Source organism: Hyaena hyaena, unplaced genomic scaffold (assembly GCF_003009895.1).
Source record: "Hyaena hyaena isolate Hyena2069 unplaced genomic scaffold, ASM300989v1 scaffold_506, whole genome shotgun sequence".
NCBI classification, from domain to species: Eukaryota; Metazoa; Chordata; class Mammalia; order Carnivora; family Hyaenidae; genus Hyaena; species Hyaena hyaena.
The window spans coordinates 1334733-1354396 of NW_024081138.1; the positions used below are offsets into that span (position 1 = coordinate 1334733).

Consider the following 19664-nt stretch of genomic DNA (forward strand, 5'->3'; position numbering starts at 1 on the left):
GGAACAGACTCCCACTTGGGAATCACCTCGCACCTGGTCTTATGGACATGGCGGATTTATTTGCATTCTTGGATGCCCATGGCATTCTACATCATAGAAAGACACACTCATGGTAGGGGGTCTGACTATACCTATCCAGTCTTCACTGATGGTCATAATTGCTTCTCTGTGAAAGACCACTAACGTCCTAAATCAATCTAAAATTTGTTGGACTGGGGCGCCTGGGTGGCTCAGTCAGTTAAGTCTCTGACTTCCACTCAGTTCATATCTCATGGTCTGTGGGTTCAAGCCCTGCGTTGGGCTCTGTACTAACAGCCTCAGAGCCTGGAGCCTGCTTCAGATTCTGTCTCCCTCTCTCTCTGCCCCTCCTCTGTTCATGCTCACTTTCTCTTTCTCTCTCTCAGAAATAAGTAAACTTTAAAAGAAATTTAATGAAATTTGTTGGGCTATTATGATCTTTGGAGGAAATATTTAGTATGAATCAGGAAGTGTCTGATAAAACACTCTTTTATTTTAATGATAAAGCTAGAAAAGAATGTATGTTTTTAAACAGCACAGTTGGGCATAGTTACAGATAGATGCACATGCATGCATGTCTTAAAATCCTTATTTGTGACTCATTACCACTTCAAGTGCACATGCCTTGCTGTACTGGTAAGGGTGAATGTCTTCTGATTTGGGGCCTGATAGGTCCCAGGGAGCGGTAAAGAACAAAGGTGCACCTGTTGCCTGCCCTTGCCCTTTGGAACTTCAGGAGCACAGACCTGTCCCTGAAAAAACAGAAAATGAGTGGATGGGCCTTGTGCTCTCCTGGGAGAACTACTGCTGGGCTTGCCTCTGACAGAGTCACTCCGCTGTGTCATTGTACTGAGTAGACCCAAACCAGGGCTTTTTGAGGGGCAACCCACCCTACCCTTGGCAGGACCAGCACCTTTTTGCTGGAGTTTATTTGACAAACACAGCTCAAAAGAAGGAATGTTCCCACTGGGGTTGACTGTTTTAGTGTGACAAGCTTGCATATCAATGTTGATAGTGAGGGGGTGGCGAAGGTAGATGGGGCATTTAGTAATTTATCAAGCTAGCTGTCCTGGTGCCTTTTTTAATATTAAGAAGCACGGTGTAAAGTCATACTATTTATACAAGTTCACCTTGTGCATTTAAAAATGGGAACAGAGGGGCGTCTGGGTAGCTCAGTTGGTTAAGTGTCCAACTTCATCTCAGGTTATGATCTCGTGGTTTGTGAGTTCGAGCCCCAAGTCAGGCTTTGTGTTGACAGCTCAGAGCCTGGAGCCTGCTTTGGATTCTGTGTCTCCCTCTCTCTCTGCCCTTCCCCTGCTTCCTCTCTGTCCCTCTCTCTCTTAAAAATAAATAAACATTAAAAAATTTAAAAAATAATAAAAAATAAAAATGGAAACAAAAAAAAAGGAACAGATTTCATAAAGTCATCTAGATCAGCCTTCTGCCTAAAGATCTCATCTTTATGATGGGATCAGGTTTGGTGACTCCCAGGCAAAAGTAGGGAATGAAAACAGGAAAAGCATATCTGATCGCCAGGCAGCCCAGGCCATCAGACAGGCCCAGTAGGTTCTGAGATGGCCACATTCAGGGCCTCCTGAGCTCAAACCAGGCCTTCTACCCTCAGCACTCCTCTCATGTAAGGAGTTTCTCTTTGGCTTGAATTATTTTTTAAAATATTAATTCATTTATTTTGAGAGAGAGAAAGAGAGAGAGCGAGAATCCCAAGTAGACTCTGTGCTGTCAGCACAGAGCCTGACTTGGGGCTTGATCCCACAAACTGTGACATGATGACCTGAGCCGAGATCAAGAGTCAGACACTCAAGTGACTGAGCCACCTGGGCACCCTCTGCTTGAGTTGTTTTTACGGTGTGTTCTTACAGCTCTGTGCATAGATAATCCAGGCCCTTGCAGAAGCTGTGCAAATATTCTGCCTGCTCATCTGAGGCATCAATCACATCATTCCAATTAAAATATCCTGGCTTAGCAGGGGGTTGGGAAAGGAATTTCAGGGCAATAGATGCTGGTTAGACTGTCCTCGCAATACGGATTCCTATCTGCGCGTTATCTGGTTGACTATTCTTTGAATGAGCTGAGCACGTGGCGTGTTACCTGACAATGGGAGAGCAGGAAGACATCACACTTAGCTGAATGCAGTCAGGCTACTCTGTCCCTGCTGTCCCTTCTCAGGCTTAAGTGTGACAGTATGTGTGTAAGTGTTCATGTGCCCTTGGGGCTGGCAACACATGGCTGCGATCTGTATCATACCCAGCAGTTCCAAGTGCTTCTCTTGCGGCGGCCGGGCCTTGATCTCCACAAATTCCCCATTGGTGTATTCTCTGTAAACCACTTTCTTGTACTGAGAGCCAATCCAGTTTTCAGTGTGGTTCATAAATATATCTCCATGTCTGTAAATCAGAAGCAGCGGAAATTAAGGTTCTGGCAACCTTGGGTGCTCCTGAGCAATTCAGGGGTACTCAGGAGCACTGTTTCCCGTACCTGGCTGCCATCAGAATCTCCCAGTGGAGCTCAACTTTTGCACCAGGTTCTCCTGGAGTGGGGCCAAGAATCTGCACTTGAAAGCACCACAAGGGGTTCTGATTGGGGCAGGCCAGCAGTGGCCCAGGCCTTACTTCTTGGGAATCATTGTTCCAAAGCCCTGCTGGGTGCTGAACGGGGCCAGCCTTAGTTGGAGTCTTCTAAGGGCATCTTGAGGTGGTATCCCTCTTCTTGAGACTAACTAACATCACACACATGGACATGCTCACACTCTACTACCCTGAATTTCTTCAGATTCCATTTGTATCATTCCATACCTTGTTCTACTTTTCCACCTTAAAGATCTCAAGAAAGACTCTGGGTTGTATACTGTGCATATATACTCATGTACAAATAGAGGCATAGTTGATTCTTGGTATTCACAGGAGTCACATTCTAGAAAGCCGTCTTGAACACTGAAATAATGAACACTAAACCATTGTCCCTAGGCAAGGTCAGGTTTTGCAGGTGTTCAGAACGAATTGCCGCAAGATCTACCACTTTGGCATGTGGATTATTTTGAGTTGAAAGCAGTCAAGGCCCAAAAGATTCAGGAAAACACTTTGACTTTCCCTCTCATGCCCAGAAGAATTTAGGTAGAGAACCCACTCCAGGAAGTTGGCTATTACAGAAGGTAGCTACCTTATAATATGAACTAGTGGTGGGAGACAGAGAGGAATTTGGCAAAGTCTGTTAAAATTCTTCTCTCTGTCCCATTGTCTCTGAGTGGCCCAATCAACATTTGTTTACCTAACATTTACTCTTTTTCATCTTCCTATGAACTGCTTTCCTTCTCTTTGAAGTCCCAGGCCCCTACTCCCTTCTCCTTCCTTCAGAATGACCTATAGATCTTTCGCCTCACTGTCTTTGGAATCTCTCATGTCTATGTGGATCCTCCCTATGTAAGCAAATTTGATTTTCTCCTGTTAACTGTCTCATGTCAATTTAATTCTTTGGCCAGCTAGAATAATTGAAACAGTAGAGAAAAATTCACTTCCCTGGGGGGGGAAAAGGAGTTTCTTCAAACCTCTGGTCCCAATATTTTCATCAACAAATTAATAAATATCCTTGTCCTATGTGTGTTTCTGTTTAAAGACATCTTATTTAATATATAATGCTGATTCATTAACTTTGAACTCATGGCTGGTATGTCTTGCCTGAAGGCAGCTTATCTAACACATGTATTTCCTCTGTAAGACACATCACAGCCTTCTTGTGCTTACCCTGGGGGGCCATGTTAAACAGCTAAGTCACCAATGAAAAGCGTGCCCACGTGTGCACAAGTGGCACTAAATAAACCACAAAGAGGATGCTTGTTTACAGTGTGAAAGCTGAAACAAGAAGGCAGAGGGGTGCTTTGTTTGTTTAACCTCAGCTGGGAATGTGCACATTGGGAGGCACAAACTCTGCTGCTTTATGCATACCTCTAAACGACCACAAAAGCACCACAAAAATTGGTTTGAGTGCTACAAATAAATTTCAGCAAATAGGCAAATTTATAAATAGGGAATCTGCAAATAATGAGGATCAAGCATAGATTTAATCAATCACTGAGATACACCATCACAAAAGATAGAAAAAAACCTATTGGTTTTATCTACAAAATAGACTATGTCTCCCATACTACCATTTCCCTCCATTAAATTACCTGCACTCTAACCTAAGCCCCACACATCACTTACCTGTACTAACTGGAGTTGTCCCTAATCACTCTCCCTGCCACCCACACTCTTCCCTTCCCTCCATCCTCTACTTTATAGGCAGAGTGACCCTAACCTATAAATTCCAAGTGAGTTCTTGTGGAAAACCTGATGATGGCTTCCAGTGCCAAATTCTTCAAATTAGCTGTCACACGCCTTCACTGTCTGCCTCTGTCACCCCCTCCCCCAAGCCTTGTTTCCCTTCACTGGCACCCACACACTCTATGCTCTGGTCATCCTAAACATTCTCTCTTGAGCTCCACATGCCCCCCCCACCTGCAGCCTTCCGTGTGTTATTCCCTGTGCCATGAACACTCTTGGCACCTCTTCAAATGGTCTATTCCTCAGCTCCCAGGACAAAGGTTACTTCCTCTCTGAAGCTCTCCCTAACCACCTCTCCCCCAGGTGGGGCCACGTGCACTGCCATGAGCTCCCCCTGTGCCCTGCACTTCTTCTCCCAGAGCGATTGCCTCACTCAATATGCTTGTCCTAATGTCTGCCCCATATACCATGAATTTGCCTGCCCTTGTCAGCACTGTTTCACCAGTACTGTGTACAATGCCTAGCACACAGTAGGTACTTAACAAAGGCACGTATAACTTCGACCTAGATCATATGCTTTCCGAGGGAAGAGAATCTTTCTTCTACTTTTATTTTCCAGAAGTCCTACTAACACATGTTGTAGTAACAGAAATGCCTCCGGAGCCACGTTTTACTGCTTCTCAGCTCTCCTCTTCTGCAGAAGAGTGGGATGATAATAAGGCATTTGCCTCCCAGGATTGGTGTGAGGAATCTATGGGTAAAGATCTGTAAAGCGCTGTGCCAGATACATACTGAGCACCAGGTAAGCACGTGCTCTGCCACAATCCTGCTGGGATGCCATGTGACACGCTGGACCAAAGCTGAGCCAATGGGTCAAGCATACCGTGAGGGCCTTTATCAGAAAAGGTTTGTAAAACCCCTAGCAAAATGCCTGGCATGGGGTGGGTGCTCAATAAATGGCAGTCATTATCTCAAGTCTCAGAGTAGTTAAATTAAATGCATATCAGTCCACAAGCTCAGGAGTACTGGGAATATAGGCTTTTTTCTCTAGAACAACTTATTCTTTCTTTTCGAATTCTCTCCCACTGCACAAACCCTGGCATTGTGCTGATGGTCCCATTGGCTGCTTTTCTGGGATCCCGAGGGCTTTGCAGTGTGTTCTTAGGAAGCCCTGGGAATGATAACCGAGGCAGAGGGTCTGGGCTAACCAGGACAATAAATGTCTCAGGGACAACCCATAGTGAGAGGTGGTTTGAAAGCTGGGTGTGTCCATGCCATGGCTTTGGCTCAAAGGGCAGAGGCCTAACAATTGGCCTACAAAAGATCTGTTGTACTTTGAGTATGTGAACATGCTCTCATTCTGTTTTGTTTTTAGTTATTTATGGGCAATATCCAGAGTGGCAGGGTAGAGTACAGACACATCGGGCACGCTTTATCTCTCTATGTCACCTCTCTATTGTCTCTATTGTCACTGAAGACAATCCTGGAAGACTGAGATGAGAGCTTTCTGCCAGCCCAGATACATGGGGTCTGACGACACAAATTACACAGAGTCTCAAGAAAGTCATGGAAGGTATATTTCTTATACTAAGAATATAAGGGCTAAGAATATACATCAATGGACGAATGGATCAAGAAGATGTGGTTTATCTATACCATGGAATACTACATGGCAATGAGAAAGAATGAAATCTGGCCATGTGTAGCAACATGGATGGACCTTGAGGGTGTTATGCTGAGCGAAATAAGTCAGGCAGAGAAGGACAGATATCATATGTTTGCACGTATAGGAGGATTAGGAGGAACTTAACTGAGAAACAAGGGGGAGAAGAAGGGGGGAAATGGTGGGGGAAAGGGAGAGAGGCAAACCATGAGAGACTCTTGAATGCTGACAAAAACTGAGGACTGATGGATGTGGGGGGAGGGGGGATGGGCATGGAGGAGGACACTTGTGGGGATGAGCACTGGGTGTTATGTGGAAACTAATTTGACAATAAACTATTTGTAAAAAAAAAAAAAAAAAAAAAATTAAAAAAAAAAGAATATACATACAACAGAATTAGCATACAACTATTTCGTTAGTTATAGCAGCCTTTTAGTAAAAAGAATCACTTTAGAAAAGGCTGAATTATGATTCATTTCATTTTCCAATGCACCAGTTTTAGTCTTTAGCTTGTATTGGCAGCACCAGTTTTGCAGGAGAGGAGTATCTTGTTTAATAAATGGGTTGATGAGTCATGGAGTAAATTTTAAATTGTCCTGTCCCTGAGGCAAATCTTTTTTAAATGGAAGAAGCATTTTGTTTCTTCATTTATCCATGAGGTGATGCTGTTACACTCTCTTTCCCAGGTGTCTAAACCCTCAAAACAGGCCAACAAGTAAGAAGAGAAAAAGACATGTTAAGACTAGAAACATTTGGGTACAGAGAAGTCTATGTGTGACATGGCTAAAGAGAATTAGTTTGGGGGAGGAGCCTGATGATAAACAACAAAGAAGAACAAAGACATGGAAATTAACATGCTTGGTGGTGAGAACACAGATTTGTCTTTTAAAATGGTCTTTGTTCAATTCCAGTGACAATGACTAGGGGTTAGTCTTAACTCTGCACTGAGTCTCCTGGTCTGTATATGGGGACAGGGAATAAATACCTAAGTGGCAGGTTGTTGTTTAGTGGAGGGTATGAACTTCAGGGTGGAAGTCTGCAGGTCAGTGCCCAGTCTATACCTTGCATGACTCTACCCCAGGACATCCCAGCAGGAAATGAAGGATACTTAGGGTGGGTGGGGGACCAGCGCTCACAAGCCTGCCCAGGCTCCAGCCTTGCTGACACTTTGATGTTTAGCATTGGCAGACAGTGCTCTCACAGGAGGGTCAATCCTGGGGACTTTCTGGATACAGGGTCTAGTAGAGAGACCAGCTCTTCACACCCTAATTCTGGGATCTCTGCCAAGGCAATGCCTCCTACCCACTGTTAGGTTGTTCCTCGTCCAGATGGATGTTCTTTCCCCACACTCCTCAATCTATAGCGGTCCATCTGCTCACCCCACTGCGCTCCCCTCCTCTGCCTCCCTCCCTATCATTTGGTCTTCACAGTCCTGAGTCACGGGGATCTGTCTCTTTCCCTAACGCGTTCACCCTGGGCGGTTGCTCAAAGGTGCATGCATTCTGAGGACAGCCACACTTGGACCAGCCACCGCAAGCAAGTGGGGATGCATGGAGCCTTCTGGCATGGGGGCGCCCCAGATGGATTTCCTTCAGACTCCCCTCCCAGGGTGCGGACAGGCAGCTTCCCTTCTCTTCTGCGCTCCTATAAAAGTCTCTGTCTGCCAGAATTGTGCAGACAAAACCAGAGCGATGTTTAGGTTTTCACATTTGCTAAACGTCTACAGAGTGCGTGCAATCCCACCCAAGAGACTTGATGGCTTGGCCCGTGGTACCTTTCCCCTCCTGCGTCCAAGTGCTGCTTTTCGAACTCCCAGTTTTTGTTAGGGGCATAATCCCATTCTACCTCTTCAGCGGCGATGTAAAAGGTTCTTATCATTCCGTACGGCTGCTCAGAAGGGTCCTTGTTGCCACAGCTGTTGACCTCATATATCTGATTCATGCCTCTCACGAAGTGGTGCATGGTGGAGCAAAACACCCTGAAAATACCTGAAACAGAAATGGCTTGGCATTGTGTGCGGCATTTGGTTTGCTCGCAAGCTATAGCATTTTATTCCCAACTAAATAAATGGTAAGGTGAATTTTTAAAATATCAATATCATATAGTGTTTTAAAGCCAGACTCCAAGGGGAATAAGTTACTTTGAATATATTTATTTACCAGGGGAAAGGTACCATTTGAAATTCATCGGTAATGGAAAATTAAAACTTGCGAAGCTGCTGCCAAGAAATGATTTCCCTGGGTCTTCCCTATTGTCTTCACCTATTAGAAGATAGTTGCTCCAGGAAAATCAGCGATGGGTATGATTGTCGTCGCCCTGTCCAGTTTAAAATGAACTAATTACCTGTAACATTAATATTTGAAACAAAGTTCAAACAGGGCACATTTCTGAAATCATGTGTTATGCTCTAAAAGATTTCATAAACTATATAAAGTGCCATATACAGGTAAGATATTATTATTGAAGCCAGGTGTATTATTACTTCATGAGTCCTTTGAGCAAAGGAGGTTCTCATTACCAATGGTAGGTCTACATTATGCCAGATGAAATGAAAAAAAATCAACTAGATTTCCCTACATAATGCCGACAAGAGGAATTGACTATATATAATGTGAGGAGGAGGAATGAATAGACAATGGGAAAAAGACAGTCTCTTCAACAAATGATGGTGAGAAAACTGGGACAGCTGTATGCAAAAGAATGAAACTGGACCGCTATCTTCCACCACACACAAAAGTAAACTCAAAATGGATTAAAGACTTAAATATGAGACCTGAACCCATAAAAATCCTTGGAGAGAGCACAGGCAGTAATCTTTCTGACATTGGCCATAACAACACTTTTCTGCATACGTCTCCTGAGGGAAAGGATATAAAAGCAAAACTAAACTACTGGGACTACATTAAAATAAGAAGTTTCTGCTACAGTGAAAGAAGCAATCAACAAAACTAAAAGGTAATCTATTGAATGAGAGAAGATATTTGCAAATGACATATCCAATAAAGCTTTAGTATCCAAAATATATAAAGAACTGATACAACTCAAAATTCAAAAAATAAATAATCCAATTTTTTAATAGGCAGAATTCATGTACAGGCATTTCTCCAAAGAAGACACATAGATGACTAACAGACACATGAAAAGATGCTTAACAAACTCATTGATTTGTACATATTAAATATCAACAGGCTTTTGTATACCAGTCATATCTCAATAAAGTGTTTTAAAAAAAAAAGAACAAAGAAAAAAAATTGAGTGTAAGCCTAGGATCTCCTGTTTTGCCCCAAATGGCCATCCTGTTAACCAGTCACAGATTTATACTCACCACAAAACATAAGCTGGAAAACATTGTCATAAACTCTTTAGAAGCTTGTAGGGCACAACATGTGTAATACCCAAGGCACAGAAATAATTAACCAAGTATCTAAAATTATTCCAGCCAACTGCAGCTTTGAATGCCCATTTCTATGGATTAAAACTGGCTGTTTCACTTCTCTCTCATCTTCTGTCTTGAAGAGCATATTTAAAAAACAAAAACAAAAATCATTGTGTCCAAGGCATCCCTTGGTTTCGGTGAGTCATAATTGTAGAAAGGTTAAACACTCAAAGTCTATAAGGCAAGGATTATGGAACTCCTAATTTCAGGCAGTTCTTGGACAAAAGTTTTGAAGCACAAGTCCTAAGTGTTTAACCAATGACACTGAGAGGCATCTAAACTGCACTTCTAGTGTGAAACAAAGAAGTAGACCTCAATTCATAAAGGAGACAGAGTCAGCAAGTACTCATCTTGGGTAGTATATTGGTTTATTTTTAAGACTAATGAAAAAGTTGGATTGGAGAAACATTTTGAATGCCCATGGCATTGGCTATCCTTGTTTTTCAAATGAGCTATGTGTTGTTCTGTATCTTTTATAAAAATGCCCCAATTATCCAATTAGCTTGGGAATTTCTAAGAGAAGGGATGAGTACTGGTGTTTCAATGGGCCCTCCGTGGACTTCAGACCCAGTGCAGCTTACACTCTAGGGAAACTAACGGTGCCCAGTAGAATGAAAATGGAGAAGTCCTCTAGTACCTTATCAAAAGGCTGCTATCAGTCTCTAGAGAAGGGAAGCCAGGTCACGTCTATCACCTGGAAGCATCCACTGGGCTGTCCATGCCTGGTAGAAGTTTCAGAGCAGCAACTAATATGTTAGTGCTTCAAGAGAACAAGAAATATCCTCTTTCTTGAGGTTGAATCATTCCTGGGAATGAATCAAGAGCATTCTCCTAAGATTTGGGTGGCAAGATCATTTAGAGAACTTCCTCATTGTGTCATTTTAGATGCCTCCCCATGTCCTTTATAATATGTGTTGGAATAAAATAATTAAGATTATTTGATTGTAACCCAAATGGCATGTCTTTCTTTATTGCCCTGAAGTGCCCAAATTCAACCAATTTATTCCAGGGGAGGACTCTAAGGGTATATGTATGAAGACAGGAATTTGGTCACCTGAGATGGCCCTGCCAGGTTTACCTGCATGGTCCGGCTGCATGAACACTGTTGTGGAGGTATGAGGAAACAGGGCCAGGGTGTCGCGGTGAGTCCCTCGTAGGTGGATGGTGTTCCCTTGAAAATGAACTCCATGCATATCAGTGTCAGTGCCCATTCCAATCATATGCCAGGAAACTCTATCCTTTTTGCACATGCTTAGGCCTGGCTGGTTGCCATACATATAGCCATTAATAGCTAAATGAAAGGAAAAAGATAGTCAGAGCCCATTATGATTTTGTAGATATAGAAAACACACCCTTGGGGCGCCTGGGTGGCTTAGTCGGTTAAGCATCCGACTTTCGCTTGGGTCATGATCTCGCGGTTCGTGGGTTCGAGCCCCGCGTCGGGCTCTGTGCTGGCTGCCAGCTCGGAGCCTGGAGCTTGTTTCAGAGTCTGTGACTCCCTCTCTCTCTGACCCTCCCCTGCTCACGCTGTCTCTCTCTCTCTCTCTCTCTCTCCTAGAAATAAATAAAACATTAAAAAAAAAAAAACCACACCCTTTTAGTTGAGGATTATCAGTGTGTGGGGGCGGTCTGTTCAATCATTCAAGTTCAAACTATTTACAGAAGATCCTTACATACTAGAGAAAAGTCACACAGTGACTCAATCCAAAATGGAGGCTAAGAAGAACAATGAATAATGAAAATATACTAAAATTGTGAAAATATTATATATAGCAATGTATACACAAGGGCACAAATCCTAAGAATCAATAAGGAATAAATCAGGTTGTTTTCTGGCATAATTTTTTCTGACAAAACTGTTTGACAATGTAATATGATATCCTTCATTTCACATTTTAGTTTTGCAGATTAGAAAGAGTATCATCCTTGTGAAAATATTTATGGACTTTGCCATTTTCCCCAAATTTCGCTCTAAAACTCGTGATTTGAAAATCATTTTCTTCTGAGGTTCTTATCCTGTTATCTCCCTTAAGTGTCTCTTCCTTGGTTGTTAATTCACTTAATTTTGTCAGTCTTCATTTACCAATAGATTTACATTTGATTCCAGAAGTTATCAGACATCTCATTACTGACTTCATGGAACCTGCATCATTTGAAAGATTAGCAATTGATTGATATTATTTTGCATGTCTGGTCAGTGAAGAGGGATTTTTTTGGGGGTGAAGGATGCCAAGTTCATAACAGGCTAGTCTTTGATTAAATAATTTTGCCTTTTGGTAAGTTTTATTTCCCTACCTCAATAAAATAACTGAAGGGACTTTGAATAATGATTACTTAGATATGAAAACCTTCTGTATCTCCAGAAATGAAGTGTTTTCCTCTTATATCAACCTCAATCCATTGACAGTGGCTCCCTGGAGCACTGTCTTGAAAAGAATTTAGAAACCACATTCCCGCTCTGTGGGGGATGAATGCATTACCTGAATAGCACTCTTTGAGAGGTGACTACATATGATTATGTCTCATATGTGATGTCCATAGAGAAATAAAGATTCTATCCCTGTCCCAATCCTTACTAACGCCCATAGTAGGAAAGAAGACCTATAACACACATAAATAATCTTGTGTTATAATTACAAAATTGCTTTTTATTTCTGTGTCTGCAGAAGCAATAGTGCTTGGTAATTTTACTCAAATATCTGGGATTATAGTAGAAAATCTAAGAAGCCTGGACGCTTTGAGAACATTACATTTTCTGAAAAAAATCTTTGCTTTTGCAAATAAATTATGTAAATCCTGTCCATTGAATGTTAAAGAGATATCGTAAATTGACGTACTAATAATTTAGTCCTTGGCTGGCTGAGAGAGAGTCTTCTCTTGCCGTGGAACTCCGGTTTAAATCTTCTCTTTCTAGAACATTCATTCATACATTCAACAAACACCTTTGTTTGTTGTTTGTTTATTTTTTGTTTGTTTAACAGTACTCTTAAAAAACTTACTGAAAGAATGATGTCATTGCTGGTTATAATGTCAGATAAAGGTAGTCAAGGACCATGATGAGGTCTGGTAAAGAAGTTACACTGTTCTGCCTTTTTGTGTATAGTTGTGCTCTAACCTAGATATTTGTTGACGAACCCAAGAACCACTGTAGATAAGCCTCTTTTTCATCCTAAAAGAGAAGCACTTTCTCTTTGGTATTGTTGCCATCATTTTTCCTCATACTCCATGCAAGCAAGACTGGAGACAGAATTTCATTTATAATTAATGTAAAAATTTAAATTAAAATACACTGTTTTCCCTGCATTTTGTTTTAAAGATGACATGCTCTCTGTGTCCAAAATATGATGGAGCTGGATGTGACATGGTCCGTTAGGTTGTTTAATATTTTCTCCTTACAGGCCTCTCTTAGGATAAGTTTCTTTTGCAAATTAGCTTCTCCACTAAGGAATTGCCAAGTTTACTCATTCTACTTTATTCTTCCTTTTTTTTTTTTTTTTTTTTTTGGCTACTAGGAACGTTGGAAATAAATTTTGTTACTCGGTTATAACAAAAATTTTGTAAAGAATGGTACTGAAAATGCATTACTCTATGCTTTTCATTGATCCAAGAGGAGACTATTGTCATAAAGTATCCAAGACCATAGGAGTGTGTGAGCTGGTTGCTGTGGGTCACTTGGAACCTTGGACTTCCTTGTGGGGAAAGAAGATTAGGGTCTATTTTCTTATTCTCCTATAATGTTTTAAAGACAATAAATAGATATTGTCCTTGGTCCTAAAACAAGCAATTTAGCATGTGTTATCTTACAGTGCTTGCTTTAGTCCCCTTTTTGACTGCACACTCTTGTAGTTATTTGGGATTTGACTCTCGCTCACTGCTCTGCCACTTGGGTGATGTGCCCAAGGCTAATGAGATCACACCAATTATGAGGCAGTTACAACAGATATAAGAAAGAGAAAGAGAATTAAGTAATTCCTTCTAAATAAGATCTGGGATGAGAATCACTAATATTTTACACATTATCACTTGAGACAGTTCTTTATGCAACTTGAGAAGAGATGCTTTGTTGTGTAATGATCATCTTCAATTACCACTTGGATTATCAGCCTCAGTGATACTATTACAAACCCAAGGGAGGGCATTTTGTCAATAATTTTCTACATTTATAAGGTACTTCAGTCTTTGCTGGTTCATATTTTGTGTTGCTTCATCTAAAGCTGATGAAGTATTTCAGAAATATTAAGTTGTACAATGTCCCTGGGAGATAGGAGATTTCACCAGACCTTGTGAGGTGAAGTCGTGAAACAATGCTCTTGACCAAGAACAATATCCAAGAAACCAAAATCAAGACAGTTAAAATATCCCCAAACTTTTCACATCAAATCCTTTACAGAAGGGAAAGACATTTTTCATACCATGCATTCGGTTGGACTTCACAAAATCTTTGTCTTCTTTGTCAACACTGAAGGGACGCCATGTAAATCTCTGAATGTTTTCATCAAGATACCTGCTCAGATTCTCATCAAAGACTGTGAATAGTAGATAAAATTCCTTGTCTATTCCTTTCTATAGAGAAGAAAGACATAATTGTATAAAAAGTACAGGTTGGAGGAATTCAAACCCCTACTTCACTTTCAATGTGAACACAAAGTAAATTAGGACCAACATGAGCTGAGTCACTTTGTAAATCAGGATTCTGAGCATGATTCTGATCAATTCATTTTATACCTTAATGCTTCATCTTTCTGTTTATATCCTTCTCCCTCCCCATGAGACTTGCTCAGAGGAAATAGATCCTTGCTCAGAAGTTTCCTACACTGTGGGACTCTTGCTTTCAGTCTGGTCATCACTCTTATTCTCCTTCCCAGGCCCTCCATGCTCTGGGCTCACTCACACTTGTTCTCTCTCTCTCTCTCTCTCTTTATCTCTCTCTCTGATTTGTCCTCTCTAAGCTCTAATTCCTTCATTTGAAAAATGAGAATAAGGGTAGGCTCCACTTTCCATTTTTTTGGTGAAGATTAAGTTAGATAATATAGGTAACGCACACAACACAACATTTGGCAGATACTATGTGTTCAATGTTAATTATGATTATTAGCTGTGATTGCAACTGTCCATAAGACAAGAAGGAATGACTGAAAGGCATTGAGTTGAAGAACCTCATCACCTGAGAGTCATTTGGAAGGTAACGAGGTCTATGAGGGTGGGGAATTAACCCAGGAAAAGGTTGGAAAGTAGGTGATATCACATGGTGATAACCCATGTGAAGGTCAATTTTATATATCAACTTGACTGAGCCACAGGTGCCCAGATATTAGATTAAGCATTATTCTGAGTGTTTCTATGAAGGTGTGTTTGGATGAGACTAACATTTAAATGGTAGAGTAAAGCACATTGCCCTCTCCGATGCGGGTAGGCCACATCCAATCAGTTGAAAGACACAGTAGAACAAAAGGTTTGACCCTCCCACGAGTAAAAAGGAATTCTTCCTGTCTTTGAAGTGGAACATCGGCTCTTTTCTGCTTTCAGATTCAAACTTAAACAAAGGCTCTTCCTGGGCCTTGAGCCCTCTGGTCTCTTGCCTACCAACTCTCCCTGCAGGACCTGGAACTTGTTAGCCCCCATAATCATGTAAACAAACTCCTTATAACAAGTCTGCTTCCATCTACACACACATCCTTGTGGTTCTGTTTCTTCAGAGAACCTGCGTGCGTGGAATGCATCTGAGTGATGGCTGGCGTCTGCAGCACAAGGCTATTTTGTACAGAGCACTTAACATCAGTGTGTTTTAGGTTCCCACAGCAGCAGGGAACTTGGGATGTCTGAACCATGGTCCTTCACACAACTCTGAGTGTTTAAAACGTGGATGTAGGAAGTGAGTTTTGCAAATAAGCTTGTCCTGGAATTTTTAGTGTCTATTTACAGGCCACACATCTAGTGTTTAAGTGTGTGTAATGTGATATTTTCTGTTAACTAAACTTCTTAATATGACCTTGAAGGTAAGAGTGCTTACCCTATATTTCATTCATTCAACCATAAATATTGGTTGAGTTTCAACAATGCACCAGGCATTGTCCTGGGAAATGGAGATAAGACAGACACGTCTCCTGCTCTATGATACTTGCATTCTTGTTGGGAGAAATATACTGTAACACATAAAAAGCAAACAAAAAAAAATGTCCTATGGTGGTAAGTGATGTAATAGTATATGATTTTAGCTTGGTGATCAGAGAAGACTTTTCTAAGGAGGTGCTAGGAAAAGCCAGCCATGTAAAGGTCAGAAGAAGGCATTCCAGGCAGAGGGAGCCTAGTAAGGGGGCTCTAGGCCAAGGATAAGCTTGGCCTGTTCAAGGAACAGTAAGCTTATGTGGATGGAGCATAAGTAGGCACGAGGGAGTGTGTGAGATCTATCAAAGGGGTTGGAGGCTGGGCCACATAGATCTCGGCAAAGAAATGTAGATTTATATTCCAAGTGTGATAGAAAGTCACTGGAGGGTGTTTAGCATGGATATTGCTTGATCTTATTTGCATTTTAGAAAAGTTACACTTGTTTCCCAGTAATGAAACTGGTCACAGGAGAAAGAGGGGCTTAAAGAGGAGATGATGCATGATCCAGATCAGAGCTTGGTCAAGGAAAAACATGTTATCCTTTTATTATAAAGCATATAAAGACAGCAACATTTTAAAGGGTACTCAGCTTTGATAATAGTACAGTGTCAAGGCTAATTTCCTGACTTGGATAATTACATTGTGTTTATGTCAGAAAGTGACCTTGCTTTTAGGAAACACATTGAAGAGACGTCGCGTCTATAACCTACCTCAAATGGTTCAGGGGGAAAAAACTCAGAAAAATAAAGAGAAAGCTAATAAAGCAAATGAGGCAAAATGTTTACATTTGGGCAATCTGGGTGAAGGATATATGGGAATTCTTTGTGGGGTTTTTTTTGCCACTTTTACATAAATCTAAAACTATTCAAAATAAAAAGTATATGGGAGGTATATACAGGTGGATAGACAAACAGGGAGTTTAAGTGGCTGTTGCACTTAACATGAATGTTAAAGGGTCCTATAGGGTCATGAATGTTAGAAAGGGTCCTATAGCACTTGGTTAGATTCTGCAACAACCATTCACTTCTAGGAGAATCTACTGGACAGATGCAAACACCTCTTTTGTCTTCTCTATCTGCCTACTTAGGAGAGACTTAAGCTTTTACCTACAGAGGGCCTGGTTCAGTATGTGTTTCATAAGTATTTATTGCATTGAAAAATAACTTTCTGTCTGGACAAATGGATCTCTGTCTCAGCCAAATCCCAAGAAGGGAGTATTTCGGGTTACTGTTAATTTTTTTGTGAATGTTGTGTAAATGGGTTGACCATGAACAGTATTTGGCTGAGGCAACAACTCCCCACATACCATAAGGTACTTCTAGCAAGCATTCAAGCTACCATTAAATAGATGCACTTGGGACAAAATTAGAGCCACTTTACAGAAGTTTTCTGCCACTCAATTTCCTGGGCTCAGGTATTTAACTATAGGAAGCAGGGTGTGGTGTCTTGGAAAAAAAAAACAACAAACCAAGTTGGAGGGTCAAAGTCCTATGCTCTACTGCTGAGTTTCACTGCTTACTAGGTGTGTTTCCTGGGACATCACTCAATGTCTCTGAGCTCAGTTTCTTTAACTTTAAAATAGAGATAGTGAGGACACCTGGGTGGCTAAATCAGTTAAGTTGCCAACTCTTGATTTCAGCTCAGGTCATGATCTCACATTTGTGAGATTGAGCCCTATTTTGGGCTCCTTGCTGAACGTGGAGCCTTCTTGAGATTCCATCTCTCCTCCTCTCTCTGCCCCTCCCCACTTGTGCATACATGCATGCGTGTAGTCTCTGTGTCAAAATAAAACATTTTGTTTAAAAATAGGGATAGTCACTGTCCCCTTCTTCTTCTTCTTTTTTTTTTTTTGATGGGTCCCTCAGATCGAATTTATCTCTGCTCAGAACTCTCATTCTGGGAAAGACCCCCAGTTTAGAGTCTTCTGTGTAGTTCGTGGGTTCGAGCCCCGCGTTGGGCTCTGTGCTGACAGCTCAGAGCCTGGAGCCTGTTTCAGATTCTGTGTCTCCCTCTCTCTCTGACCCTTCCCTGCTCACGCTGCCTCTCTCTCTCAGAAATAAATAAAACACTAAAAAAAAAAATAAATAAAAAATAAATAAAAAATAAATAAAAATAGGGATAGTCATTCTGCTTGATTGTTGTTGCACAGTGCAATTATTCAGTCTTATTGTATATGCATTACTGAGGGCTGATTCCAAGGGCCAGGGACACAGCCTATAATAGACATTTCTAAGATTGGAACTTTATGCAGGGAAATGAAAGTCTGAAGTGGACCAAGATACTTTGTGTCCTCTACCTAGAAATTCCCTTGAGTGCTTATAATGCCAAACATCATAAAATATATCATTTAAGTAAATAGTCTTGCTATTTCTGACTGGTGAAGTAAATCACAATGGTTTTATGATTAGATTTTCCTCTTTTCATCAATGTGTTTAATATCATGTAGACATAGCTTAAAATGCTATGCTTTGCCATGCTGGTCAGTGCAACCAGGGGAGCCTCAAAGTTGGGACTTGCAAGAATTTATCTACATGCTTTCTTGTGCCTTTAACCATAATGATTAAGTTCCGGCTTACAGCGGTGAGTTACAGTGGTTCTCGGCCTTGGCTGCACACTGGAAAACACCTGCAGATTCTGATTTAATTGGTTTGGAGTCCCTGAATAAAAGATGTTTAAAAGGTCCCCCATGTAGCCAAGTCTGAGAAACCTTGTGCAATAAGAAAGGATCCCAATTCACATTCCATGTGGACCTCTGACAATTCTACAATCAAAGCAGTACACAGGGAAAGGGACCCACTGAATCCCATCCACAACAAGTAGAAATCCTGGGTTTCTGGGTGGGCATCTGTAACTTTCAGAGCTTAACTTTACATTAAAATTACATTAAATTTAAGCTCAGATCTTAAATTTACAAAATATAAAATAAAATACTCATTATGTAGAAATCAATATTAAGAAGGAGGAGAAAGAACCCCTCTTTGTACCTGACCCTTCATTACTAGTTAACCCCTAGATATTCCTGGTGTCTCCCACATACAAGCCTGAGAAGAGCCTGGTGATCTTTGATGGCCTACCTGTGTCCCATCAGCATTGAGAACGCCCTTTTTACAGACTAGCAAGGGCCCGACAAGGCCAGAGCTGGTGTCCTGAATTGGCTTAACCGCTGAGAAGTAAAGGTAGGTCAGACAGGGGGGATCACTGGCCGTTGGGCTTACGCTTTCAGGCACTGTCCATTTGTATGTGAAGGTTTCACCCGGCTTAACATGTGCCCCTGGTTTCAGAAATCCTGAGGAGGTAAATGAAAGTTACTCAAAGCCAGAGCCAAGAACATTAAACATGTCGGACTGGGTCTTCCAGCCGTGGGGTCTCTCTCTCTCTGATGATGAATTTTGTAGGACAGTTGTTCTCACGAGTGCAGCCTACCAGGGAGGCCACTGCCACAGTCCGCTGTTTTATGAGATAGAAGCTTAGACCAAAGGGTGATCTTCTTCAGAAATTACATTTAGTATCTTCACAGATGTCATTTCTTACTCAAATACTAGGTTTAGCAAATATTAAAAGAGTGACAAATGCCTATTTAACAATTAAATGTAAATCCATAAAATATCACTGAGTGCCTTCATATGTGGACTATATTAACATCAACATTGAGGAGGATATCCCAAAAAGTTAAGAAAGAGACCTATCTTCTGAAGGCACCTGGGGAGCTCAGTTGGTTAAGCGTGACTTTTGATTTCGGCGCAGGTCGTGATCTCACAGCTTTGTGAGTTAGAGCCACAGATAAGGGCTCTGTGCTGACAGCAGAGAGCCTGCTTGGGACTCTGTCTCTCTCTCTCTCTCTCTCTCTCTCTCTCTCTGCCTCTCTCTCTCTCAAAAAGAAATAAACGCTAAAAAATGAAATGCAAAAAAAAAAAAAAATCCTAAAAAAATAGTTTGAAATCTAGAAGGTTGAACTAAGAAATAACCCAAAATAACCATAAGATAGAGGAGGTAGGTGAACTCAGGGTGACAAGGCTGATGAGTGGCAGATCTGGAATTCAAACTCAGGGCTGTCTGATTCCCAAGACTTTTGCACTCAGTCTGCATGCTATATTGCCAAATGAACACACTGAGTCTCTCCAGCTAGACTGAGATCAGAAACTCTCTGCATCTTGTTCAGAGTTTT

At 41.3% G+C, this 19664-nt stretch overlaps 1 protein-coding gene across 1 annotated transcript in view; it reads right to left on the bottom strand.

Moving 5' to 3' along the window:
- HEPHL1 (hephaestin like 1) overlaps positions 1-19664 on the bottom strand; it is an 84583-nt gene that overhangs the window by 30703 nt on the left and 34216 nt on the right. Inside the window, exons 9-13 of the mRNA XM_039255008.1 lie at positions 18574-18785; positions 13807-13957; positions 10473-10685; positions 7733-7946; positions 2284-2423 (exon numbers count right to left, since the gene is read on the bottom strand). Coding sequence (XP_039110939.1) covers positions 2284-2423; positions 7733-7946; positions 10473-10685; positions 13807-13957; positions 18574-18785 — 930 coding nt within the window. The remainder of the gene's footprint in view (positions 1-2283; positions 2424-7732; positions 7947-10472; positions 10686-13806; positions 13958-18573; positions 18786-19664) is intronic.